This window comes from Mesoplodon mirus (assembly GCF_964341445.2).
Source record: "Mesoplodon mirus genome assembly, chromosome: 12".
Lineage (NCBI taxonomy): Eukaryota > Metazoa > Chordata > Mammalia > Artiodactyla > Ziphiidae > Mesoplodon > Mesoplodon mirus.
In genome coordinates, this window is record NC_138988.1 from 37904582 (window position 1) to 37931011 (window position 26430).

A 26430-nucleotide genomic window follows, 5' to 3' on the forward strand; every position below is an offset into this window, starting at 1 on the left:
CCTTTCTGCCTGCCTGGAGCCCATCGAAGCTCTCTCATAGCTTTACTCTGCAGGAAGAGGTCTTGGCTCTGCCTTGGGAATTCCCAGACCTCCAGGGTCTTTTTCTAGGCCACTGAGGGGCCCTCTGCTCTCTGTATCTGTCCTAGTATCTGCCTTGCTCTGCTGGCCACAGTACTGGCCCTTAATCAGCAAGTAGAAAACAAACACTCAAGATGGGGATATGGGCCAGCTCTGACCATAAGAGAGTGCCCGGCCCCAAGCAAGGACCCAGGGGGTCTGGGTTCTGGTCTCAGAGGTGCCACTGTTCACTAGGCCCGGCCCAGAGCATCCCTGAGGCTCAATTTGTCAATTTATAGAGTAGAGTGAGTCCACAGAGGTCCTGCTGTCCTTTGAAAGAGATTCCGGGGCCTGGTTGTCTCCAGAACATCCAGGTTGTTTCCCAACTGCCTAGACCAGTTGGGGAGGGATCCAGAATCCTTGCAAGCCATGGTCACCTGCAGCACTTGTGCCCTAAACAACCTCCCTTTCCCCACCCCACACCTTCTGGGCAGTGATGTCTCTCCCTGAGCTAGCCCACCTGGGGTACAATGGTCCCAGGACGACCTCTGCTCTGCTGGTCCCCCTAACTTCCATCCCTGCCCCTGTTTCCTGTTTCCTCACAGGCTGTGCCTTCTATCAAGACCAGATGCTCCCTTCATTTGCCTAACCCGGTACTACCTCATGCTGGCAGAGGAGAGGAAGGAGTGTGTTTCCACCCAGACCTGTCTGCTTTGCCCCTTCATGTGGCCTCAGGAGCTGGAGCTCCCAGCCCTGCTGCCTGCCTAGTCTAGGCGCATCTGTCTTGAGTGTCCCCAGCCTCCCCCTTACCCCCAGGCAGTAAAGTAGTCTCCAATCCAGCATGACTTTCCTCAGCAGATCCTAGTGGCTCATACATTCCCCCTTGGGTCAGTGCCAAGGAAGATTTCATGGGGGACTGGGTTGGATAATACCCTTCTCCTCCCAGGGCCTGGGTAGTTGCTGAATCGTAAGTGCACTTGGATTGTATTTGAGGCTAATGGCCTGGCTTCAGGGACAACATTTCCAGGCCAAGAGGGGGTCCTTCAGGATTTCCAACTCCAGGCCACTCCAAACAGTGGGGGAGGAGTCCATGCCTCCTTCCTCCCTGCTCCCTGCCCCACCTCACCTCAGGCCCCGGAGGTGAGATCTCAAAGGCCCTGACCCAGGGAGAACGGCAAGGGCTGCAGTGGCGCCCTGATTCAGGGAGCAGAAAGACCCATATCCAGAGCTAATGGGAAAGGCTGGACTGGTTCTTGGCAGAAGGCCTCCCTTCTCCTCCCTGTCTGGTGTCTAAGGAACTCAGGGGGAGGGTCCTGAGTGCTGGCATCACCCCAAGAAGGCAGGGGCCTCATGAAAGGGGCAGGGCAGCCTCTGGGCCACCTAGCCTCTCACCACGCACTGCTCCTACTGGCCCTGCTGCCACTTCCCACAGCGTCAACTTCTTTCAGTAATTGAAGAACACCTAGCCTCCTCCGTCTTCCAGGCTCGACAAATGAAGTGCTAACTGCCCCTCACAGGAGCAGCAGCCATCAGTTAAATTAAGTGATGGTGGAGCCAGGTCCTGTCCTCCCCTCAACCACCTAGCAGAGGCTAATCCTCTAAAAGTTTAGTGGGCAAAAGCCAAGAGATGCTTTTAGCAGAAAAGCAGATTTGAGGACTTTCCTCAGGGTGTTTCCCTAGACCATCGCTCGAGGAGGTGCTTCCTGGGGTCTAGCCTTGATCTCTCCTGCCTTTTCAGGTGCAGAGGGGAAGGTGGATAGCATGAGGCGCGGACCTGTGCTCGGAGAGCCCCCTCTCAGGAAACATCTCTCGCTCTGCCCTCACACTGAGCAGAGCTAACTCATTCAGGGACACATCGCTGGCTTGCTGGTTTCATTCACTGTCGCCAGAGCCCTCTGTCCCTGTTTCCTCATTTGCAAAATGAGCAAGTTAAGGAGGGGTGGTTCACAGAATTGACAACTGGATCCCAGCAATGCGCAGGGACAGGAGCTGACCGGGAAGCTCTTTCCCGGCCTTGGTGGGGGAGGCCAGCACCTGTTTCCCTCTGCTCTCTGAGGGCCTGGAGGGGTGGCCATCAGAGGAGGCAATTTGCTGTGGTCATTCCGCCGAGGCGCTGATGGGGTGTTAGGAGGTGATGGAAGGCCGCCTCCTCAGAGCCTGACTTCGCCCACCGCTGACGCTCTTCACTTCCACCTGGAGGCAGAAAAACATGTCTTGTGGGGAGTTAGAGCTGCTGTCAGTGCTGGCCGGGGGCTCTGAGGAGCCTTTTATTTATTTGGAAGCCATTCAGACACCTAATGCTCTTCTGAGGGGAGAATTTCTCTTTTTTATTTGTCCTCATTTTCTCTTGCCACGGTGGGATGAAGGCCTCAGGGGAGGGGGCAAACCCAGCATCTGGGCCTCTGTGCCACACACATCACTGTGTATAGGACACAGGGGTGGCACTGAGGGGCCTCTCACTCCGCTGGGGAAGATGTTCAGGTCAGAGTCCTCCCAAGGGGAGTTCTGAGGACTCTGAGGGCCCCAGTGCCTGGGAGGGGGCACAGAGGACAGAGTCTCGACCTCAGTCTGGAGCCTGAGTCTCTTTGCTCACCATAACCCCTTCCCAGGGATGCCTGAGTCTCTCTGTGGTTTCCCTTCATTAAGGCCTTGCAAAGTACCAAGTCCTGCCCTTAGGGTGTTACATGCTTTGGGTCTTCAGACCATCCCTGCAGGTACCATATCTCCCATTATATGGACGAAGAAACAAAGGCTCAGAGAGGCAAAGTGATTTGCCGATATAACCTGTGATATCTGAGGCCAAAGCTATCACTCCTTACGCCCAGGCCAGACCACTCTTCCTGGGCATAGCCCCAGGCTCCTGGAGATGCCACTCAAAAGTCTTATGTCAACACTTCCTGTGCCCTCCCAATGGCCAGGCTCTGTGTGAGGCCCTGAGGTGGTGACAGGGACTAGGGAGACTTGGGGTCCCAGCTTGGGTGCAGGTGTTTTTCTGAACCCAAGGCAGAGGCTGCTGCATGTGTGTGTGGCGGGGGGAGGGGGCAGGAGAGTAGGGACTGGAGTGGGGAAGCCTATCTAGTTGAGGGGAGGTCCAGGAAGGCTTCCTGGCATAAGTGGTATTTATGGGTTCATAAACATTCTGGGTTCAAGTGGTAGAGATGAGTGTGTTCCAGGCAGAAGGAACTGCAGGGGTAAAACTCTAAGAAAGCCAGGAGCTCTCCAACCCACTGGCTTATAGAGCAGCAAAAGGGTGATGGGAGGGAGGCTGAAGGTGGGCAGGTTGAAGTGGGGATCTTGCTGCCCCAGGTGTCCTGGACATTCCTGATAGGCTTCCTCGTCCCTCAGGACTTGCTTGGCACATAGTAGGTTTTCCATAAAGACCTCTCAGTCTCTTCTGTCTTGCTTAGCTGACTTCCCCTCAGCCAACATGCAGAACTGGCACCTGCCAGGCCCCCTGCCACTCTCTGCTTGCTGCACCTTTACTTGCCCCTGCTGCCCTACATCTTCTAGCACAGGCACATCTGGCCAGATGGGTAGCCCCAGGCTTTTGCTGCCAAACCTGTCAATATTCCTGCCCAGGAAGTCCCCCTATTCGCTAGGAAGTCTTGATTTTTCTTCCCATGATCTTAACCTGTGGCTGGAGCCAGGAGCCAGGAGACCGAGGATGTTGTGAGCCTCTGAAGTTGGAGTGTGTAGACTCTTACTACCCGTTTACTCTTAATTACCTCCCCTCCTTATTTGTCTTCCTTTAACAGCCTGTCAACCAAAATCTCCCGCCTTTCCCTCGGCACCAGCAGCCTCAATTAGGTGCACATCTGTGGAGGCTGGAACTGAAATGCCCAACTACCAATGCCCACTTGCTGCACCCAGCCTGGGTACAGGTACCTGATGACCTGGGCACTCTTTGAGGATAGTGCTGCCATCCTGGTGTCAAAGGGCAGGGAGGCTGCCCCTGACATTTCTCACTCAGCCCCTGCAGAGCTGGCCTTGGGAAGGTGCCCACCTAACCCCAGAGGGCACCCAGGAGGGATGATGCCCTTTGTGCTGGTTCCCTGGGGCCATAAGCAAAGGCATTTATCCAGCAAACAGATGGGTGAGGATACCATGGGCCAGCCCTTCCCTAGGCATGGGGGAGATAGAGGTGCTAGAGACAGCTATCAGTAGGAGGGGCTAGGAGGGGCTGGTTAGGTTAGCTCAAGCTTGTTGACTCTTCTGTGAAGCACCCTGCCCCCATCATTCTGTCCAGGTGGAAGGACTGCCCTGCCCAGAAGTGGGGGTGGGGACATCTGCACAATCAGGGATCTGCCTTGTCCTCCATAGAACTGGCCTGGCTTGGCCTTCCAGAGTCCACTATGCCCCTCCTGTTCACCAGCCCCCAAGGCCTATCAGGGGCCCAGGGCACTGCCTTCATTTAATAATATGTTTGGGACCTATGGCAAGCCTCAGTCTGGCCTCTGAAGACTCACTCAGGTCAGGGAAGGAGGATACTCCAAAGCTGTCTCCCTGCCTTGTGAGGGTAGGCAGGGGTAGGACTGCCCAGGCAGGAATAAGGAGCAAGTAAAGGTTGTCCTGAGCCCTATTCCCTTGCTGCTGTCTGGGTGAGAGGGGTAGCTCTGCCCTCCTCAGTCCAGGGGTTACCACTCTTCCCCCTCCACTGCAAATCTTCTTTAGGCTGACCTGTAAGTAGGTGATGGGAGACTCACCCAGATATCATAATGTGGGGGGCTTTTGCTCAGGTGGTTACTGGCCCTCACTCATATTAGGCACCGAATCTGTGGGCAGTTACTGCTTAGGGGGTTCTTGCTCTGTTCCAGGCTGGTAGGAAGCATTCTCCCATCTTATCTGTGCCAGGGGCAGAGCAGGGCCCCAGGGCAACTTCAGGGGAATCTCAGGGATACTCTCGCCCAACCATGAGTGTTTCAATTTACCAAGCAACTCACTTCCATTCTCACTTTATCCTGGAAATGGGAGTGGGCACCCACACAAGCATTCACAAGGGAGGAGATTGAGGCTCTGAGAGACCCACAAGCTGCAGAGTCAGAACTGACACCAGCCCAGCCTTCTCCCGGCAGCAAGGGAGAGCCAGGAGCCTCCAGGACAGAAGGGATTGGATTGTGCAGGGGTGAGCTTACTGGCACTGGAGGAGTTTAAATAGAGGCTGTGCAAGCCTTGGGGGCTGGGGCTGGTCTGCACACAGTGCCCGATTAGCCCAGGGAAGTGAAATGAGTGGTTGCAGAGCGCTGCATCCATTCCCAGCCCCTCACAACTGTGCAACTGGACCTGTTCCCACCCAGGCTTTTTCTTTCTGTCAGAGCCTTGGGACCCAAGTTCTTCCAGAGAAGACTCGTGAAGGTAGCTGGAGCCCCTGGGGGTATGAGTTCAGCTCCGTTGCCCTCTACAGTGGTCTCTGCTGAAGCCTGCCATTCTGCCATTAAACCTGTGACTCCAGGCCTTAAGCCTCTTGAAGGTCGAGCCCCCAGCAGGGTCAATATGCGCCTGCCGGGGACTCTTCGCAGTCTGAGGCGTGGGGCAGGGCGCACATTGGAAATTCGGACCGCGGCTGGGGCTCAAGACGCGCGTGCCCCGTCTCGGTTCGGCCACGCGGGCCAACAGGGCCGGCTCAGGGCAGCGCGAGGGGCGCGCAGGCCGCGGCGGGCGCGTGGCCGCGGCGGGGGCGCGCGGGGGCGGACCGGCCGGGGAAAGGGGGAGGGAGGGAGGGGGGAGGGCGGCGCCGGCAGGTTGGCGGCGGCCGCTATTTGAGCGCTGGTCCAGGACCCGGCGCTCAGAGCGCTTCGAGCTAGCGCGGCGGAGAGATCGCGGCACGCAACCCGCAGAGGTGCTGCGGCTCGGGCAGCCCCGGAGGCCCCGCGTGAAGAAGGCGGAGGAGGAGGAGAGGCGATTGCCGCCTGCCGCTCGCGCCCCCTCAACCCGCCGCCGCCGCCCCCACCCCTCCCCGCGGCGCCGCATCTTGAATGGAAACATGGCGGTGCCGGCTCGGACCTGCGGCGCCTCTCGGCCCGGCCCGGCGCGGACCGCGCTCAGCTGGCCCGGCCGCGGCTCGCGGCCCGGCCTCAGCGCCCGGCGGCCGGCGGCCCGGCCCCCGCGCCCGCTATCGCTGCTACTGCCGCCGCTGCTGCTGCTCCCGCTGCTCGCCGCCCCCGGCGCCTCTGCCTACAGCTTTCCTCAGCAGCACACGTAAGTGGCCTCGGTCGGCCGCGGGACCCCGGCCGAGCCCGGAGCCCCCCTCCGTCCCCCAGCCCGCGCCCGGGCGGGGGCGCTGAGTCCCGCCGCCCGCTGCGACCGGGGGCGGCGGCCCCAAGCCCAGAGGGCGGGCAGCCGGGGTCCCGGCGCTTCTGGCTGCGTCGCGAAACTTCCCCGCGGTGCCCCTTCCCCCTCCCATCCCCCAAACCGCACAGAGCGAGATCTCTGGGGGGTCCGAGCTTGCCAGCTGATTTCCTTGCCGCTGTCAGGTTGAGAGGGGAAACCTGGGGTTGGGTGAGGGGGCGGCCAGCGACCCCTGCCCGGCGGAGTCAGAGCCCAGCGTCTGCCTCATGTTTCCTCCCGGGTAGGAACCTGGCGCTTTAGATCCAGAGGTGGGAGACACCTCCACACTTGTTTTCATTGGCCTTTTCCTTTGAGGGGGAGGGCTGGATGCAGAGGATGCGAGCACCTTACTGTTTGGCCAGTGCCACAGAAGGGGTCAGTGTCCCTTGTTCTTGCCCCCGCCACTAAACCTGGGGGAAGGGTCCCCTGGAGAGCCCAATTGGGAGGTGAAGGTGCCGGGGTGGAGGCAGAAGGTGAATGGCAGGGAGGACCCCTGCCTGCCCCTGCCAACAGGGTAATAGCATCTCCTGGCCCTGCCAGTTTTTGCTGGTTCTCCGTGGTCCTTCTGAGCCTTCTCTCCCTCCCCAGGAGCCTGGAAACTCAGGCATCCTCTGGGTGAGCTTGGCCAGATGCATCTGGGGCTGCAAATGGGTATTCAGTGCATGTGGCCTTTAGGACAGCAGCTGTTTCTATGGGCACCATGACCCAGCCTTATGTCAGTGCCCAGACACCCCTGTGGCTTTGGGGCACGGTGACCACCTTGCTGTCTGTTATTTGTCTCTCGCTCTGAGGAGCCACCTGTCCCCGGACTCCTGCGCCAGTGACCACACAGGGGTTTTGGGAAATGAGTAGCCGGGCTGCTAGTGGCCAAGAGGAAGGGTCTGTCCTCAGGGAAAGAGAAAGGGAAAGGCTGGCTCTGCGTCATTAGACCAGTTCTGCCCAAGGGTAGGGGCCCCTGGTTCTGCCTACTCCAGCTTGTAGGTTCTCCCAGATGAGGAAAAAACAAACTCAGGAAAGGCACTGCCTGAGTCTCTCTCCGTCTTGTCATCTCTCTCCTCAAACAGCCTGGCTGTGCTCAGGCGGGTGATCAGTAGGCAAATTACAGGTGCTACACGGACGTGTCCTCTGTCAGCTGTCTGGATTTTTTGTGTGTGTATGTGGGGTGTGTGCAGGGGGAAGAGAATCCTATAGAAGTTCAAGGCTTGTGGGTGCATTATTGTCTTTCATTTGCTGTGATGAAAATGGACTTAAGCCACAATGTTTAAAAAGAGCAAAAGCATTATTTTTTTGTTGTTCTTTTTTCCTCAAAGTCAAGACACAGTTATTTTTTTCCCTTGCCGTTTCGTAGCTCCTTGAGTGAAGGTTTAAGTAGACGTCTCTTTTCACCTTTTCCCACCTTGCTCCCTCTCCTTGCCACCTGCGGTGGGTCAGATGGCTGCCGGGCCTGCATGTTACATTTGTGATACCCTGATCAGAGAGGACACCTGTCCCTCTGTCCGCAGCCAGAAGATGGTGAGGCGGGTGTGATGGCAGTGGCACATTTTCAGCTGGACGCTCTTCTCTTGTCGATATAGTTGGAACTAATTTCAGGGTTTGGGACACGTCTTGAAAACCGTAATTAGAGAATGAGAGTGGGGGTGGGGTGGGGGCTGTACAGCTCCGAGGGTCCAGTGGGAGGTGACTAATGGTGCGACGACACGCAGGGCTGGCGGTGACAGCCAGCGCCCTTCAGCTGCCCTGGTCCCGCGGATGCAAACGCCCATTGATCCTTGGAGGCAGGAAGGGGGAGGAATTGAGTGGGGGTCCCTCCCCCACGTTCCCCTGCATGACCATGCTTAGTTGGAGTTGGGACTTTTGTTGAGCTGACATGAAAGGCTGAGGCTGCTGCCCTGGGGCTGCTCGGGGCCAGTGGCCTCCCTGAACTCTCCTAGGTTAGCATGGCCAGGCTAGGAAGGGACTTTGATACAGGAACAGGTGGCTTTCTGAGGTGGGCAATGGGACCCTCAGCTTCACAGCATTAGGGTGACGACCCCTCAGTAGAGAGGGCCCTTGATGGGAAAGTCATTTCCTCGTTAGTGTCTGGCAGTGCGACAGGGCCCAGCTTTGCAAGCTGCTGGGTTTTAAACAAGTGTGGGTTTAGGGTCCGGTGGCCGTTATTTCTGTAATCGCTTTGGCAACATGGCTCTCTGCCTACCAGGCAAAGCAGACCCTTTGCCACCTCCTCCAGGTGGATGGAGGAGGGCAGAGGAGTTACTGCTGGAGGGAGGACAGACCTTTGGTTTGTGGGGGGTGCCCTCTCACCCCACCTGGACCTGGATCAGGTTTTCAAACAAGGGAAGGCCACGTGTGTACAGGCGCACGTGTGTGCATATGTGCACTCATGTGTCTGGGGTGAGGTAGGGGGAGATGGAGTCAGAGCACACACTCTGCGTTTTACCTGCTTCCTCCTGTTTCCTGTTTGCTGCTGGCTGAGGGGCAGCCCTCACTGCTTTGCCTCTCCTTGTGCCTTTTCCTTTTCTGTCAGTCGCCTTTTCCAATTCTGTCAGTCGCCTTCCCCCTCCCCTGCCCACTTCTTTGGTTTCTCATCTCTTCTCCCATCCCCCTCCCCCCACTTCCTTGCCCATCCCTCTCATCTCTCTGTGTACACCCTGCCCTGCCCACCTCTTCTGTCATCTCTATTGGACTTCTGTCCCCTGTTCTCCAGCATTCCTGGGTTTCTCTGTCCCCTGTTCTGTGGGGTCCTGCTGAGCTGCCTGGGTGGCTGCACCCTCTTAGCCCCACTCTTCCCCAGTGATGGTGCTGGCCAGTACCTCCCTTCCTCTGGGAGTGGGTAGGTGGGTGGGTGTGGAGCAGAAAGGAGCCCGAGGGGTCTGGGCCCCCCAGCAGATTAATGACAGCTAGAGTATGTGCGCCTTTTCCTGAGTGTCCACGACAGGGCATGCGTCACTATAGCTATGGTTAATGGTGGGTGACGTGTGTCTTTCTGGGCCTCCAGGCCCGCGTCTTCACCTCCCTGTAGCTCTCCATATTAGAGGGAGGCAACATCACGCATCTGGGTCCCCCATTTCCCCAACAACCTGCCAACAGCTTTTGCAGGAAGGAGGAGGGGGCTGGGGCTTTACGGCCGGCTGCTGCTACCACTGGCTCACATCCCTCCTAGTGTTGAGGATGGGGGCTGGGGGACCCTTGGCTGCTTTCCCCCTGCAGGACCCACCTTTACTGGGCCAACTATGTCCAGCTAGCCCCTGAGAAGGGAGTAGCCTGTTTTAAGACGAGCCCCCTCATAGTGTGCGGGTGAGTCTCCCTCCAGATTCTTTGTCACACTGGTGTCTCCAAGGAGAGACTGACTCACAAGTGGAGTGAGCACTTCTGCCCTCGGTGCCTCCTTCTCCCCTCTGCCTGTGTGCAGGTTGTCCCTGCCAGCTCCTGGGAGGAGGCAGTTTGGGGACATGGTGGGTGTCAGGTGGGGGCCCTGCAGGCTCAAGCTTTGGTCTCCAGAGCTGACCCTCCCCATTGGGATGACCTTGCCTCTGTTTCCCCAAATAAGATAATAGAATCTGCTTAAGAGTCTGGTGGTGAGAATTAGTGGGAGAGGGTGTCACCTCAGGTGAGCAGGGAGGGTTCCATGGGTGGGAGTCATGGCAGCTGTTGATAACATTAACAACCCCTGATGCTACAGCCTGATGGGCCCCCATCCACCAATCCTTTCACATTCCTCCCATGGACTGAGCGCCTTCCTATCCCTCTGCTTTGCTTATGCTGTCCCCTCATCACTGCGTGCTTTTCTCAGGGGTTTAGATCCTTCCTTCCGGGTCTCATACCCACACCTTCCAGAGGCCTCTGGGTTGTACCACTAGCTCAGGCTGTACCCACCCGCAGGGATATCGGCTCCGTGAGGACGAGCACTGGGCCACCTCCCTCCCTCATTCCCTGAAGCCCAGCTTGACTGTGGTGGGGGATGTCACCAGGCTAATGGTGGCCTCCCCTCACTGAGCTCAGGCCAGGCCCCTTGTCCACATTACGTCCTCAGACCCCATGGTCATGCCCATCCCACAGATGGGGAGACTGAGACTCAGAAAGGTGAAGGGACCTGCCCAAAGCCCCACAGCTACCAGGGGCAGGGCAGGGAGAGGACTAATCTGTCAGACACTTAGCTGTCCTGCCAGGTTGCTGGGCACATCTGGGCAGGGGGGCCAAGAAGTTGGGGTGGGGACTCAAAGCCTGGGTGTTTGGAAGAAAATGAAGAGGCTTAAGACATGTGAGGGACGCCTAGTCTCCCAACTGTAACCTTTCCTGCTCTGTCCCTTTGTCTTCTTCTGGGTCTCAGGCAACCCTGAGGAGGCCTTTCTTGGCCCATGGCCACCCTGCCAGCCCAGTGCTCATAGGCCCTGTGCCTACCTCCACCCCCTCCCACGTGTACACAGGTGATCATGGAGCCCCCCAGTCCAGGTTTTCCACCTTTCTGAGGCTTCGAGTCCTGTGCCGGGCATGCCTGCCATGCAGGGGTGGGCAAGAGGGACTTCATCTTGAGACTCTGAGATGCCATCTCCCCCTCCAGATTCCAGTAGGATTCCAGAGAGAGAGGCCAGGGGCGTGGGGGTGGAGGCTGTTCATGGAAACCTGAGGCCGCGTGCTCTAGTCCCGTGGCAGGTTTTTCAAGCCTGAGGGGATTTCAGAGGGCTTGGACATTATAGGTGCTGGGGTTTTCACGTTGTGTGGACAAGAGGGGTCTGGGGGGCTGGGGAACCAGGGTTCTATTTGCTAAGAAACTATTCGGGGCAGCTGGGGGGTTGGGAGTCAAAGCAGGCGGGCATGTGGCGTGTGCCCTGCCTTGGAGGGTGGTGCTGTCTCTGGGTGGGGGGTGGTCTCTTTCTCCTCCCCCCACCCAGTTCCAACCTCACTGGCTTCCAGATTCAATATCTGCCTCGGGAACAGGTGACCTCTGTCCTTACATGAGGGCTCAGGGCCTCAGGCCTGGGAAGGGAGACCAAGGCCTAGGGTGCTCTAAAGACAAGGGTGGGGGCCCCTGGCTGCACCCCTTCAGCCAACTGGGGAGCTTCTCTTAGTGTCAGGTTGGTTTTTTTTTCCTGGTGCCTACTGTCTAAACAAGAAGCTACAGAATCAATATTCGTATTCCCAGAGAGAGGTGTATGTGTGGTTTTTGCTTTTTTTCCTTTCACTTCCTCTCTTGTCCTGTATAACCTGAAGAGCCTCCTGAGCTGCCTGTGGCTAAGAGTTGCGGGGGAGTTGGTGATGCAGGTGACCATGCGGATTGATATGCCCATGGGGGGCTTGCAAGGGACTCAGGGATGCTGTCACTTAGGTCCGCATAGGCAGGACCTGGGGCAGCACTCAGCCAAGCCCTGCCCTGCCACTGTGGGACTCAGGACGTTGGTTTGGTGTCCCTGGCCCTGGTCCTGCTCACGGACCACCTAGTTCCCCTCCCACCTCACCTGGGCCCCCTCCTTCTGGGGCTAGTCTAGCCTGCTGGACCCCTAGCCACTGCTGGTTCTGATGACTGAGCCTGTGAGGGATCTGGCCTTACAGAGCAGAAAACCCTGTCTAGCTGGGATTACATGGTGGGAAATCTTCACATGGGGGACCTGGGGGTCCCCACCTTGGGTTGGCCTGGTCCTGGAGGGCCTCTGTCAAAGGCAGTCCCAACCCAGTCCTTTCAGCTGGTAGCTTGCATGGTGGTGACCTTGGACAGTCTCCTCTACTCTCTGGGCCTCAGTTTCCTCTCCCATTCCCTTCTGACTCTGACATTGCAGTCCCCTAAGAAGACAGGTCCAAGGTCTTCCTGCTCCTCTCCACACTTTGCTCTAGCTGTGGGGTGATACCTGACCCTAGCCCAGCTGAGCCCCATCTCCCCCAGTGTAAGGAGCCTGCATCTCCCATACTGGCCTCTGGCCACACCTTGGGTGTCTCAAAGCTGCTTCTCAGAGTGACCCACTTTGAGCTCTGATCAGCCTAATTGTTTAGCAGAGAGGGAGGGGCACGGGAAGTCTTTCCTGCTGATTATTAACCATCTCTCCCTACCTTGGAAGTGACTCATTAAACAAAGGGGAAAGGAGTGTGTAAAAAGGGGGAGAAGTCACCCCCTCTGCCCCTCTTTCCCGCTCCCCTTAGACCCTGGGCCCCTTGTTCCCGCCTTGGTGCCTTCCTTCCCTGCTGGACAAATCTTTCTGAATGAGTCCCCTGTTGACACACACTGAGACTCTGCCACACCTCTCACCAGCTGTGTGACCTTGGGAACTTCCTCAGCCTCTCTGGGTCTTGGGGCCTCATCTGTAAAGCAGGGTTCCCTTGATCACACTGCCTCATTGGGTTGGGGTGTGAAAGGTCATGAGGGATGCATGACAAGGACGTGTGGATTCTGACTGGATCTATGAGGGTTCTCAGTCCAGCTGGGCCCGTACTCTGAGTGCCAGGCACCTGTCCCATTGCCCATAGCGCCTACCACCCAGCCAGGCCCTACAGGAACCTGAGACTCCATTATGGTTTCTGGATCCTCCCTCCTGTGCTTGGTCCTTGCCTTGGCCTGTGTGCACATGTAAGCTTGTGTGTGGAAGTGTCTATATGTCTGTGCTCTTATATGTGTTTGTGCACATGTGTTGGATATGTTCACGTTGTGTGCACACTTGTGAGTGTCCATTTGTATATGAAGATGTGCTTATGTGAGTGCATGTGAATGTGTGTGCCCATGTGTGTGGGTATGCTTCATGTATATGTGCAGATTGTGTGTACATGCATGCGCATGTGTATACACAGGTGTTGGTATGTGCATGTGTGTGCCTATGAATGCGAATGTGGGTGTGTGCTTGTGCGTGGGTGTGCGTATGTATGTGTGGGCATATGTACGGTTTATCTCTGCACCCAGAATGCACTCCCAGTGCCCACCTTCTGAGCCCCCCTTTGAGGTTAATGCCAGGGCTCAGCTGGGCAAATGTTGGCAGTGGGAAATAAAGCCACCTGTTTGTTAGGACCAGTGTTTCACAAACTTTTATGTCAAGAACAGCCTGAGTTAAGGCTGAGCTGGGAAGTTTGATCATCTACCTACTGGCTCGATGATGTCTGCAAAGGAAACACACACAGAGGCTGCATCCTTGTAATTCAAATTTTTGCAAATAGAATGGTATTTAGATATGCCAGAGGACTTGTGACTCTGCGAAGCCTGGTGAATCCTTTGTGAAACAAAGCATCTTTGCTAACAGCCCTTCCCATGTGGAATCTGGAAACCCTTGCTGTGTGACCTTGGCCTGGCATTTTTCTCTCTTGGAGTGGGTGCTTCTCACTTGCACACTCAAGGGTGGGAGACTGGCATCCATTGAAGCATCTGCTGTAGGTTTGGGGTTCTTGCTCCTAGCAAGACATTTGTACAGTCAGCTGCAGGCATAATTTGGGTATAAAAGCTTCAGCTTGATGATGCCCTCATGTTCCTCTATTTGGGATGCCTCCAGCAAAGCTCTTCCTTTCAAGGATGAATTTTTGCCTACTGGGTCTTCATAAACAAGGCTGTCTAAGTGCCCTGTGCTGGGTGCTGGCCCTTGGCTCTGTGGGCCCTGAGCTGATGGGTTCTGATGTCTGAGAGAACTGCAAGTTTTGCTTTCCTGGCATTCTCAGGGCCTGTGTGTTGTCAGTGTTAGGATGGCCCAGCATCCTAGGTATCTCGGGAGGGGACTTCTGCAAAGGGCTTGGGCACCTACAGGGCTTGTGAGGGTCCCTATGGGGGCAGGGAGCCTGAGTGTGACCATCTCCTTGGGCAATAATGGGCCTTGCCTGGGTCCCTGATTTGGGAAGGAATATCCCAGCCACAGAAGCCCCTGGGGACCTAGATACCTCCGTTGTACAGACAGGGAAATTGATGTCTGAGTGGCGGGAAGGAGCCTTCAGGCCCCATATTTCTGCTGGCTACATACATTCTGCGGGCAGGGCCCAGCCCCCCACCCAGGGCTCAGTACAGGCTGCTCAAAGGATGCTCCCCATTCAGCCATCCTTGCACTATGATGTACAACTGATTATCTTAAATAAAAACATTCTTGCCATGAGATGCGGGAGTGCTTTGAGGCCTCCTTTGTCAAACCCTGCAGAGCAAGGTGCCTGTGGTGTGGGCCCCCAGCTTCTGGTGTTTCTTTGGGGCAGACCTTGGTGCACTTTGCCGTTTTAGAGTCAGTGAGGCTTTCAGGGTACCCGTGGAAAGGACAGCTTTGTCGCCGGGTGGGCACGAATGGGTTGGAATTTTCCTCAGATGGGTAGAGGCCCCTGCTCTGCTGCGAGTTTCCAGCCTGACATGGCTGACGTGGCATTTTAGCCTTGATAACTTCTCTGCTCAGCCTATGTTCTCCTCCCTCTGGCGCTGCCTGAAATGCTACATTTGAAGCCTTAAAGGTCAGGCCTGGTGCTGCCACTGGTTCCAACAAACAAACAACAAAACAACCCACCTCAGCCCTGCCCCCACAACTTCATTTATTAGAAAAGAGAAATGAGCTGGCAGAACAGGCCTCTGCACTGAGGGCTCTCACAGATGGACGTTTCTCCTTTCTCCCTGTGAGCTGAGGCTAGGGTGGGCATGGTGAGAACCTAGGAGTCTTCCCTTCCTTTCCTGGACCTGCCAGGCATGCTGCAGTATCTCTCATTGAGGGTAAGCTATGACCTTGCACCCCAGAAGCCTGCCATGGGCAGAGCCCCACTTCTCACCTAGCATTTGAGGGCCCTCCTGGGCTGGCTTTGGTCTCTGGCCACTAGCTCTGTGACTAGACTCCAGCCAGGCCAAGCCACTTGCAAGTCCTGGTAGGAGCTCTGGCCTCTCCACCTTCTGGCTGTGTCCCTATACCAGGCTGGCCTGCTCAGCCTGAGTACTGGGCCAAGAAGCCCTCTAGATCATTGCCCTCCTCTGGCTCCCTACCCCTTGTGGGCCTCTCCTATCACCCTGTGCCTCTCCCCCAACTCTGTGCCCAGTTTGTAGAGGCCTTTCCAGGAGTAGGCATTGAGCTGACTACTAATCCTTCAAAAACTGAGTCCAAGGAATGGCTGCAAGGAAAAGAGGCTGCTTCTGTGCACTCCTTGGAAATCCCAGCACATTAATTTTTTTCATCATGGTTAGGCCCTCTGGCAGGGAGCTCAGAGGTGGGTATGTATAGGCTGTCATTGAGGACCAAGCCTTCACCTGCACTCTGCCTGGCTGGCCTTACTTTTGGTGTGGCTGCCTGCCCTTGACTGACTTCCTTCATGGCAACAAGATGGCTGCCACAGCTCCAGGAATCACATGTACCAGACATTAGGAGTAAAAGAGGAGATGTTTCCTCTGGGTTCCTCTTAAAAAGAGGCTAGGAAACCTCACCCAGAAGCCCCCAGCCAATTTCCCCTCACACCTCATTGGCTGGCACTGGGTCACATGTCTACTCTAAACCAATCACTGGCAATCAGGAAGGTGCATTGTGATTGGCTCAGGCTAATGAGGATTTACCCTTGAGCTAAGGATGGGGTCACCTTGGGACTGGAGGCGGGAGAGATTCTTGCAGACTTGGGTTTTGTTAGCGAGAAGAGGGGGAGTGATGGAGAATGGGGAGGCAAGATGTGCTTCAGGGTCAGACAAGAGGCCTGACAAGAGGAGGAAGGTGGGAGGGGAAGGAAAGGGAGAGTGTCCATGTTCAAGGAAACATTTGTAAAGGAAGTAATTTTAACTACATCATCAAACACTGTGATCTGAGCCTCGTGTGCTATATTTCACATATGCTATCCAATGAGATCAGTCCATTTTTATTCCCATTTCACAGATAAGAAAAATTGAGGTTCAGCAGGGCTAAGTGATGCTGAAATCACACAGATGGTGAGTGGTGAAGGCAGGATTCACACCCCAGTGCTTGGGTCTGAGAATTCAGCCACTGCTGTACATAGCCCTTCTGCAGCTCACCTCCTCCAGAGAGGCCCCTGACCACAGGACCCTCAGGGTACCCCACCCTCCTATATTCTTCCATCACATCTGTCCCTCTACCCTTCTTGTCTCAATTTCTTACTACTCCACCCTAGCCCTGGCCCGTCTCCAGCTTACTGTGGGAGTCTGGGCAAGCCACCTGCTCTCTTCCTCCAGCCTCAGTGTCTTCATCATACCCAGGACCCTCTAGAGTGATGGATTCTTCTGCAGCTGATGACGATGCTCCCCTGCCACCCCTTCTGCATAGCTGCCATCTTTGTCCTGCCCTGTAAGCTGGTGCTATGGAGACCATGACCAAGGGGGCTGCTTCTGATTGGCATGGTGGTGGGCACAGGAGGGGAACTCTGCCCTCAGGACCGGCAGCACCGGGGCAGCAGCCATCTCCTTCCATGGGGGCTTAACAAGCACCTATTATGAACTGAGAGTTGAGTAAGCAGGGGAGAGGTTGGGTGGGCTGCAAAGGGCCCTGCCAGTCCCAAGAAGGACCCTGCCTATGGTCTGGCTGACCTCTGCCTGTCCCTTAGTGCTTGACTAGGAGTCACTGTTCCCTGAAGCCTCCCCTGACTTCCCTGTTTGGGACAGGGGCTAGCGCACACCAAGTGCTCAAAAAATGTTTGCTGAACAGAGAGTCAGCACAGGTGTCTACAGGCCAAGCTGGTTACGTCTCTGAAAGCTGGAGCAGCTTTTACATGTTCTGGGACAGGGTCCCACATGACCCTGGCTTTGCTGGTGCGACAGAACAAAGGCCACCCCACACACCTTCCTGCTGCTCTCTTACAAGGGATGCCCCAGCCAAGAGGCTGCCTCCAAGGGCTGCTCGGGGGAGAGAGATGAAGGTGGGGTCCAGGGCCCCATGGGTTATGTTATTTAGTTTGGTGGGGCAGGGCCTGGGCATCAGGATATTTCCAGAGCCACTCAGGTGAGCCAAGGTGGAAAGCCAAGGCCATAGAGGATAGGAAGGTAAACATAGGACCCCTCCCCCTGCCCTGCTCTGCCAGCAAGGAGAACTGAGGCTTCCAGGGAAAGGGGGTGGGGACCAGTGTACTGGTTCTGGGGAGTATTCTGGCCATTGTACCTGTTGGGGGGCAGCTGTTCATAGATGCCTGTACATGTGGCCAGTGGCCAGAGTCTGCAACCTGTTCCAGGGAGATCGCCAGGCCTCCTCAGCTGGCTGCCCTACTCCTTCCCAACTGCCCCTCTGTGTTGACACTTGCTCATGCCTCATCCACACTGCTGATTGCTCCATGGCCCTCCCATGTTTCAGGACCCGCCTCCTGACGGCCCCTGCCCGGCCTGAGTCTCCTCTCCAAACCTTAGCTGTGTGCCAGGGCTGCTCTCAGGGAGCTCACAGTCCGTGGGAGAGATCGTCAGCAAGGAAGAAATGGAAGTGAGGCCAAATAAATAATAGCCACACATGACTGGTGTTCTAGGCAGCATCCAAGTGGTGATGAGACGCAGCCCCTACTCCAGACTGAATTCTGACAGGCCCTCCTAGGGTCCCCAGCCATTCCTAAGGCCTTGGGCCTCCCCTGGTCAGGGCTGTGGGGGCCCGGGGGGAGCATCAGGACCCATCTTCCTTTGAGAGTAAGCCGCTGACAGGGGGACAAGGATACGGGGCAGGGGTGGGGTGGGGGAGAGGCTTGCCTACATGGATCCAGCCCCAGTTCCTGAAGCTCCAGGCAGGCCCCATCGCTCTCCTGCTGACGTGCTCCCTGAGGCCACTGCACCCCTGCACAGTGCCTCCTAGCACCCGGGGTGCCTTGGGCTGCCCACAGCCCATGACTGGGGCCCCACCTACCTGATGCCCTGCAGCCCCACATTCCCCGGCACAGAGTGGCTGGGGAGGGGTGGCGGGGAACAATCCCAGAGGACATTAAGCCGAGTGATTTACACGGTTCCTGAGCCAGTGCTGGGGGAAATATATTTCACAGGTGGTTTCCAGACTGGTGGCGTATGGAGGAGGCCATGACTCTAAAATGGAGAAGGGTGGGGACATCACGGGGCCGTCTAGAGGGACCCAGAGCCGTGGGCTTTGGTGGCCTCAGTGCGCCGTCCGCCTGCTGCTTGCTAGAAAGCATGGTCCAGGGTACGGGGGGAGGAGCTGGAGCCCCATATGTGACCATGAGTCATTTTGTCCTTCAGTTTTCTAACCTTTAAAATGGGATCAGGGCTTCCCTGGTGGCGCAGTGGTTAAGAATCCGCCTGCCAATACAGGGAACACGGGTTCGATCCCTGGTCTGGGAAGATCCCACATGCTGCAGAGCAGCTAAGCCCGTGTGCCACAACTACTGAGCCTGTGCTCTAGGGCCCGTGAGCCACAACTACTGAGTCCACATGCCACAACTACTGAAGCCTGCACCCCTAGAGCCCCTGCTCCCCAACGAGAGAAGCCACCGCAATGAGAAGCCTGTGCACCACAATGAAGAGTAGCCCCCGTACACAGCAACAAAGACCCAACACAGCCAAAAATAAATAAATAAAATTAAATAAAAGTTAAAAAAAAAAAGGACTCTAAAATGGGATCATATTTCCTGTATTTTATGATTGTGAACGTAGAACAAATCAAATGCCAGGGCAGGGGTGGCCCGCAGGTCAGTGTGAGGGGGATGCATGGCTATGGGACAGCCCATGGGTTTGGTCCTACCTGAGGCTCCCACCCAGTTCATCCTCTTGCCGTCAGTGCCTCCCCCACTGTGAGCACATTTGTTCCTTCCACAGATACTCACCACAACCTGCCATTCATTCATTCTCTCCACACTCATGAGCATCTGCCATGTGCCAGGCACTGACGGGACAGGCAGACAACAGTCTGGGGAGGTGATATAGACAGAGGATATGTTATGTTGGAAGGTGACAAATGCCATGGAGAAGGGACAGGATGAATTTGGGGGAGGGTTTAACTAAGGAGGCAGGTCAGAGTGGGCCTCACTGAAACATTTGAGCAGAACCTGGAAGGAGGGGAGAGTGGGAGCCACATGGGTATCTGGGAGAAGAGTGTTCCAAGCAGAGGAACAGCCAACACAAAGGCCCTGAGGTGGGATGTGGTTAGAGCAGGAGGAAAAGGGGAGAGTGTGAGGAGAGGAGGGCAGAGGGCAGCAGGGACCAGGACAGCCTGGGCCATTAAATTAGCATGACTTTGAAGTGGGGGCTCCCGGGGAGAGGTGTGAACAGAGGAGCACCAGGGTGATGGCCAGTGGTGGTGGTGAGACCTGCTGATGGTCTGGGTGTGAGAAAGGGAAAGGGGTCTCAGGACACCCCAAGGGTTTGGCTTGAGCATCTGGAAGGACAGAGTTTTCACCAGGTAAGCTGGAGGAGGCTGGGGAAGAGTCAGTCCAGGGGACCATCAGGTATTGGACACATTGAATTTGAGATGCAGACTAGGGCATCCAAGTGGAGATGTGTTAGAGCTAGATGTATGCCTCTGGAGAGGGCCAGGTGGAGATGTGCCTTCCCAGGCTGGGTGCCGAGGACTGAGCAGAGAGCCCTGCTCTTTGAACCCTTAGTTTACCAGCCACTGACTGTGCCCGCTCTCTTCATCTTCCCAATGTCAGAAGCTCACTGTCCTTCACCATCTGTCACATGGAGGCGCTCACCATGTCCTTGAGGATGGAGCGCTGCAGGCCTCAGTGTGGGAGCAGCCTGCTTATGCCCATAGTCTGAGGGTGTTCATAGGGCATCACCATGCGCAGAGCTCACTGCCGAGCCTTCCCTGCACGTGCTGTACCCTCTGTCTGAACTGCCCTGCTGCTCTGCAGTGCCACCTTTACCTGGCCAGACCCTAGGCTGGGTCAGGCCCCTTGCCGTGCATCCCACCCCCCCAAGGCTCGCCGGACTCCTCCTCCCTCCACTTACTGAGTCTGGATCAGATCAGCTGTCTGCTCTGGTTGAATTCCAAGCTTCCGAGGGCAGGCTTGCATCTGCCCTGCTCACCACTGTGTCCCTTGGAGACATGGTGCCTAGCTTAGAGCCTGGCTCAGTAACTATATGAATGAATGAATGAATGAATGAATGGGGAGTGAGGGAGCTAGTAGGGAATCTATAGAAGGTTGGCAACATCTGCAGAGTATTTTGTCTGTGATAAGCCCTACTGGGTTTGGCCAACCTGCTACTCATCAAGCCATCTCTTAGGACAACACAGGCTCACCAGGCAGTGGCTCCTTTTGTCCTGGTCACCAACCTGGGACTTCTCAGAAGGGGTGGGGCCGCTGGGGTGGCACCTGAAGGTCCCTCCTCATTGCAGCTCACAGAGGGGATTTGCATTGCTAAAGGATTCACCATAGAGCATGGAGAGTCAAGGTGGTCCGAGTACTCACATTTGATTTACATGCAACTTGGCTTGTGCTGAGAAGCCCAGAGCTCACTAGAGAGGAGCAAATCCCAGAGGAAGTGGGCATCTCCCCCCACCCCGCCCCCCGCCGTCATGGGAGGGATTTGAGGGAGCTTGGGCTCTGCACTGCTGAGACAACATTCCTACAGCAGGGTAGCTCTGGTGGGGTAAAAGGAAGGACTCTGACTGCACCCAGCTTTGGCTTGCTTGGGGAGGCAGTGAGGGCCCTGATTTGGAGTAGATCCCTTCGCAAAGGTGGAAAAGGTCATAAATGAGGGGTGGTCCTTACCTGCACCCTATTTCCTAAATCTTGGCCATTGAAGTCCTCTTTGGGATTAAGGAAGCCTAATTGCCTAGGGGACAGAACCTGGGCTCTGGAGCCATCCTTTGCTGGGTTCAAATTCTGGTTGAGCACAGACTGGCTGTGTGGCCTTGAGTGCATTGCTTCACCGCCTAGGCCTCCATCTTCATCCACGAAGTGGGCCTGAATCAGTTAGCACCTAGCCAAGGGTGCTGTGTGACTTCAGTGGGCTCACACTCACAGCACCCAGCACACAACGGGTACTCTGAATCATCTGTTACTTTCCTTGGTGCTCTGCTACCTGCTGAAGTTAGAAGCCCTTTCCCTGCCCTGCCCTCCAGCCTCTCTCCCACTGCAGAGGGGGTTGGACAGGACAGGTACCAGTCTGGTGATGGGAGGATGTTCAGGGAAATCTATCCCCAAGCATTTCCAGAAGAGTCTTCTTTGCCATCCTGCAAGCTAAGTTTTGCAGAAAGCTTGATGATGGGACCAGACTGCAGCTCCAACCTAAGGCAAGGGTTGGTAAAGTGGAGTAAGGACTGTAGGTTTGGGGGAAGGGGTGGAGAGAAATCCTGGAAGACTTTCCGGCAGAGGTGACTTGGCCAGGTAGCAGGGGACAAGGCCAGAGAACAAAGCTTGCCCTGATGGGTTGAGTTCTTTTCTGGTCTTTGCTTCACCTCTCCTTTGCACCCAGGGTGTTCTCTGGGACACTGCCAGCTTCCCTGGGGGATCTCTGCCCTGAGGAGAAATAGAGGATCCCTAGAGAGGTTTCTGTCCTCCTCACGGCAGGAGGCCATGTCGAGGACGCACATGGAGGACGACTATTTGTGGCTCAGAGAGGATTTGACTCATGCTGGGGAGTGGGGAGGATGTACAGGAGGGGAGGTGGGGAGATGTGTGAATGAATCATAGAATCTGGCTGGAGTGGTTGGTGACACATGGACAGGGCCTATCTTGCCACCTCCAATCAGGCTTCAGTTACTGGCGTGGGGCAAGAACAGGCAGCTGGAACCCCTGGGTTCCTCCTTGACTCTCCTGGTGACCTCCACCCTGCTGTGCACCTCCTGAGACCAGGCTTGGGTGTGACTCTCCCATCACAGCACCAGGCTGGGCACAGGGGCTGTGTCAACATATCTACCCCTGCCTCCAAGAGCCAGCCTCACTGAACCTCAGTTTACAAGTTTGTTAAATGGGCCTAGGCAGGGGTTACTTTTGCATTGTACCTGACTATCTGGGGAACATGCTGGGGAGAGAAGGAGGCTCTGCAGACCCCCAAATGTTCATGATCTGTGTCAGTGACTGAGGCAGGTGGTTCCAGGCCTGGGGAGCAGATGGTGGATCCTAGGCAGAGTGACTGTCTGTTCCATACCCTGTGTCCCTGGCCTGGACTTTTTGCTTTTCTCTGGGGAGGCCTTAACTAGTTCCTGAGCTCCTCTTGCTCATTGCTAAGTCCCAGGTCTAGATTGATGGAAAATTCACAAACAATGACACCTGGGTGTTGGTACTTTGGGCACCCATGGTCCTCGGCCCCCTGGGGAGTAGAGGTAGATGATTCTGCTGTCCCTGCAGTTTGAAAACCACCAACTCCGTCAGTCCACAGATGGGAAACCGAGGCACAGAGAGGGGAGTGGGTGAGTCTGCACTGAACCAGAATCCCAGTGTCCAGAATCCCAGATGGGGCAGGGTGGGTAGAGTTACTGGGCTATCTGAGATGGGGACAGGGTGAAAGGGATGGGAGGAGGACAGCCTGGGTCTGGGCCATTCTGTGCCTGCACTTTCCTTGCTTCCTGGAAGAAGTGGCTGCTCCAGCACCCGGCCCTCCTGGGAGAGCCATGAATTATGCACGGAAGCCACAGGCCTGGGCAGGCCCATCATAAATGAGCTTTAATAATTCATACGGAGAGGAGCCGGGGAAAGTGGCTGTCCCTGGGGCAGCCACTGCACTTCCAGCCCCTCCACAGGCTGCTACTGCACACCCCACCTGCCTGCTCCTGTGGCCGGCAGCATGCAGGCTGGGCAGGACAGCGGGGAGGTCAGACCCCTCTGGGGAGGTGCGCTTGCTCAGCCAAGTGCCTGTTCCTCCAGGCTGGAGAGCAGGAGCCCAGGAGAGTTACAGCCCAGGAGGGCAGTAACCCCAGGAGGGCACCTGAGATCAGTTGCTGCTGGGAGGGTACAACTTAAAATGTGGGGCAAGGTGGACTTCACTGAAGGAGGTGAGAGGGGAGCCCTGAGGACTTCTGAGGAGAGACTGATCCAGGCATAGGGAACAGCATATACAAAGGCTGTGCAGGGAGTGCAGGAGTGTATTCAAGCCACAACGAGGAGGCCAGTGTGGCCTGAGGAGTGAGGTCAAGAAGGCCATTGAGAGTATGGCCCCTGGACGGGCTTTGTCTTTCTTCTAGTGCCATGGAGCTGTGGCCTGGTGTTGAGAGAGGACGGACACTGTTCCAACAGGGTGCTCTGGCTGCGTGTGGAGGTGAACGGCCCGGGGGAGGGGGTGCAAGGACAGAAGCTGAAGACCAGTGAACTGATGACTGCACTTGTCCTGGAGAGAGATGATGGCGGCCCAGGCCAGGCTGGGGCCAGGGAGGTGGAGGGCAGTGGGCAGACTGTGAAGGTGGAGCCAACAGGACTTGCTGAGAGATTGGATGTGGGTGTGAGAGAAAGCAGGTTGCAGGTCACCCTGGGGCTTCGGGCCTGAACCAAGGAGCTGGCATCAGCTGAGCCAGGGGAGGCAGGGGGTGCAGAGAAAAGGGAGGAGGGGATCCAGAGGGAGGTCAGTATCTGGGTTTTGGACACATTCAGTTTGAGAGACCTGTTAGGCATCCAAGTGGACATGCCATGCCGCAGCTGGGCATTTAAGACTGGTGTCTGAAGAGAGGGGTGTATCATCCTGACTGGTGTTCATTAGCTGTGTGACCTTGGGCACATCACTCAATTGCTGTGTGCCTCAGTTTTCCCTCTGAGGACTGGGGATGATCTGACTACTGTGAAGATAACTAAGGCAGTGCACTGAGAGCCCTGGCCTCACTGGTGCAGACCCAGTGAGGCAGACAGGAAGGCCCCAGTCAGACCCCTTGGGAAACAAATCCCCGCATGGCCTGTGGAGGCCCCTGGCCACCCCTCCTTGAGCAGAGAGGGAAACTGAGACCTGGAGAGTCCAAACCACAGAGCTGGGTGTGGACCACAGAGCAGGACCTGGTACACAGCAGGGGCTGAAGGAGATTCAGCCCCAGGGCCCATCCCCACCCTGGCCAAGCCCTCCAGCCTGGGTCTGGGCCTCAGTCAGTCCCCTGCTCTCCTGCAGAAAGGTGTTTTCCTTCCTGCTGCACACCTCCTTTGTCTCCCCGGCTCCCTGGTGCCTTCTCTAGCCCCTCTCCTGGTTCTCCTGAGGCTGCTGGGCAGAACTCATTCCCGTGGAAGCTGGAGCAGTGCCCCTTTTGGGCTTCTGCTGCTGGAAACCCCAGACCAGGCCTGGTGAGGAGGGTCCTGCTGAGGGACTGCTCAGGAACCTTGTGGCTCTGGGTGTGACAGTCTTGACACAGTATTGTGTTGCTGAAGTTCACTTTCTAGATGAGTTACCTGAGGCCCAGACAGGGGAAAGGATGTTACCAAGGTCACGCAGCTAACCATGGCAGAAACAGAAATCAGGCTCAGGTGGCCCTTCCATGCTGTCCTCCTCATCTCCCCTGGGAAACCTCCTTCCCCTTCTCAGCCTGCATGTCCCTGGCTTGCCCCAGTCCTTGTGTGCTTCCCTGACTGCTGGTGCCCCTGTGGGCCCTCAGTCCTGCACTGATGGTGGGGAGTGAGGCAGAGTGCTGTGGCTATTTGCTGTGTGAGCCTGGGACACTCTCCATCCCTCTCTGGGCCAAATGGACTGCCCAGCTCCCCAGCCCTGAGCTGCTCCCTTGTTCCAGGCCTTCTCCCCTCTCCCCATCAGGCTACTGGGAGTAAATACTGGGCTGGACCTGGCGCCCTAATTAAAGTGGATGACTGTTCACTGTTAGTCTAAGCGGAGAGGCACAGGCTTGCTGCCTCCCAGCCAAGAGCCCACTGGAAGAGGAGGCTTCCCCCCCGCCGCACCCGACAAAGAAAGGGAAGGGACAGCCCCATAATTAATAACCTCATTAACGAGCAGTATTTGGGCAGGGTCCCAAGACACACATAGTCGAGGCCGATGGATTTGGACTAATTTGAGCTTCAGCAGCACCAGCCCCTCCCCAGCACCAGGGGATCTCTGAGGATCCCTTGTGATAAGTGGGCTACCTTCGTCCCTGTGTGCATGGGTTGGATGGGGGTGGGGTGGGGACGGTGCTCCTGGGGGCCGCATGTTACTCACACTAGGAGCCCCTTAAGCAGAATCACAAATCCACTGAAGGTGAGCCTGTCCCTTTGAGTCCTGCATCTCAGTTTCCCTGCTTGTAAAGTGGTGGACGGCTAAATGGGGAGCCTTATTCCACGTGAATTGGCTGAGCCAGCATGCTCCCCTCTCCCCAGGCCTCTGTGCATCCCCCACCCCACTTGGTTTGTGCAGTGCCAGGTCAGTGCTGACTGATCTCCGCGCCTCTAGGCACTCTGATCTCAATGGTCTGGAGTGGCTTGGCCCACTTGGCCTCTGCAGAGTGAATGACCTTGGCTAGACTTGCCCTCTCTTCTTGGGAGGCTGTGACCAAATCAAGGTTGGGGGCCGTACCCTGAGCTTTGAGTCCTGAAAGATGTTGAGGCCAAGAGTCTTCTCTCCTGAGCAGACAAGCAGGAAGGATGCTCTGGTCATCGGAGGCCCTACCTTTCCCAAGGAGTCTCCCCTGTGTCGGGGTCTCTTAGGTAGTGTAGGGAGCGCTGCAGCCCACCTAGAGGCCCCAGTCCAAGGAGGAGGCACAGCCATCCCACGCTTCATGAGCTGTAGGTCTGAAGAAGGAGACAGGATTGAGGGGAGAGCGGCCCCGCCGCTCAGATGGGTGTGTGTGTGCATGAGTGTGTGGGGCAGTCATCCCTTCCATGAGGCAGTGGTTTCCACCTGCTTCTTTTTGGGGTCCTGGGAGGTAGACAAGCGGTGAGCTTTATCTCCATTTTCCAGATGGGAAAACTGAGGCCTAAGAGGGCACATCTGGTCTAAGGTCACGGAAGAGCCAGGGCTGAATCTGGGCACTCAGTCTAGGTTAGAGAGGGATATCTACTGAGTGGTCGGGGAGGACTCCTCAGGGGAGGTGGCTCTGGAGGTACCACGATCCTGGGGTGCAGCCTTGAGCTTCCTGCTGTTTGCAGCAGGACTGTGGCCTGGGGAGGGGTTGGCCATGTCCCAAGCCCTGCTTCAACAGGGGCCACGACTGCTCTCTGAGCTTTGCGTGGCCTCTCCAGGCTGGAATGGGGAGTGGCCCTCTTGCCCATCCACCGGTAATCTTCCCCTGAGACGGGGTGAACCTGACACCCAGGCTCTCTAGACCAGCTGTCTTGAGCTCTCTTCATGTCTGTGTCTCTCTGTTTTTC

The 26430-nt window shown here is 56.5% G+C and overlaps 1 protein-coding gene across 3 annotated transcripts in view; it reads left to right on the top strand.

Annotated features, from left to right (window-relative positions):
- Positions 1-6037: 6037 nt before the first annotated feature.
- Positions 6038-26430, top strand: part of CACNA2D2 (calcium voltage-gated channel auxiliary subunit alpha2delta 2) — a gene marked incomplete at its 5' end in the record, with an annotated part of 137042 nt that continues 116649 nt past the window's right edge. For all 3 annotated transcript variants that reach the window (XM_082638266.1, XM_082638267.1, XM_082638268.1), the window contains one exon: positions 6038-6252. In XM_082638266.1, the coding sequence (XP_082494392.1) occupies positions 6038-6252 (215 nt within the window). The remainder of the gene's footprint in view (positions 6253-26430) is intronic.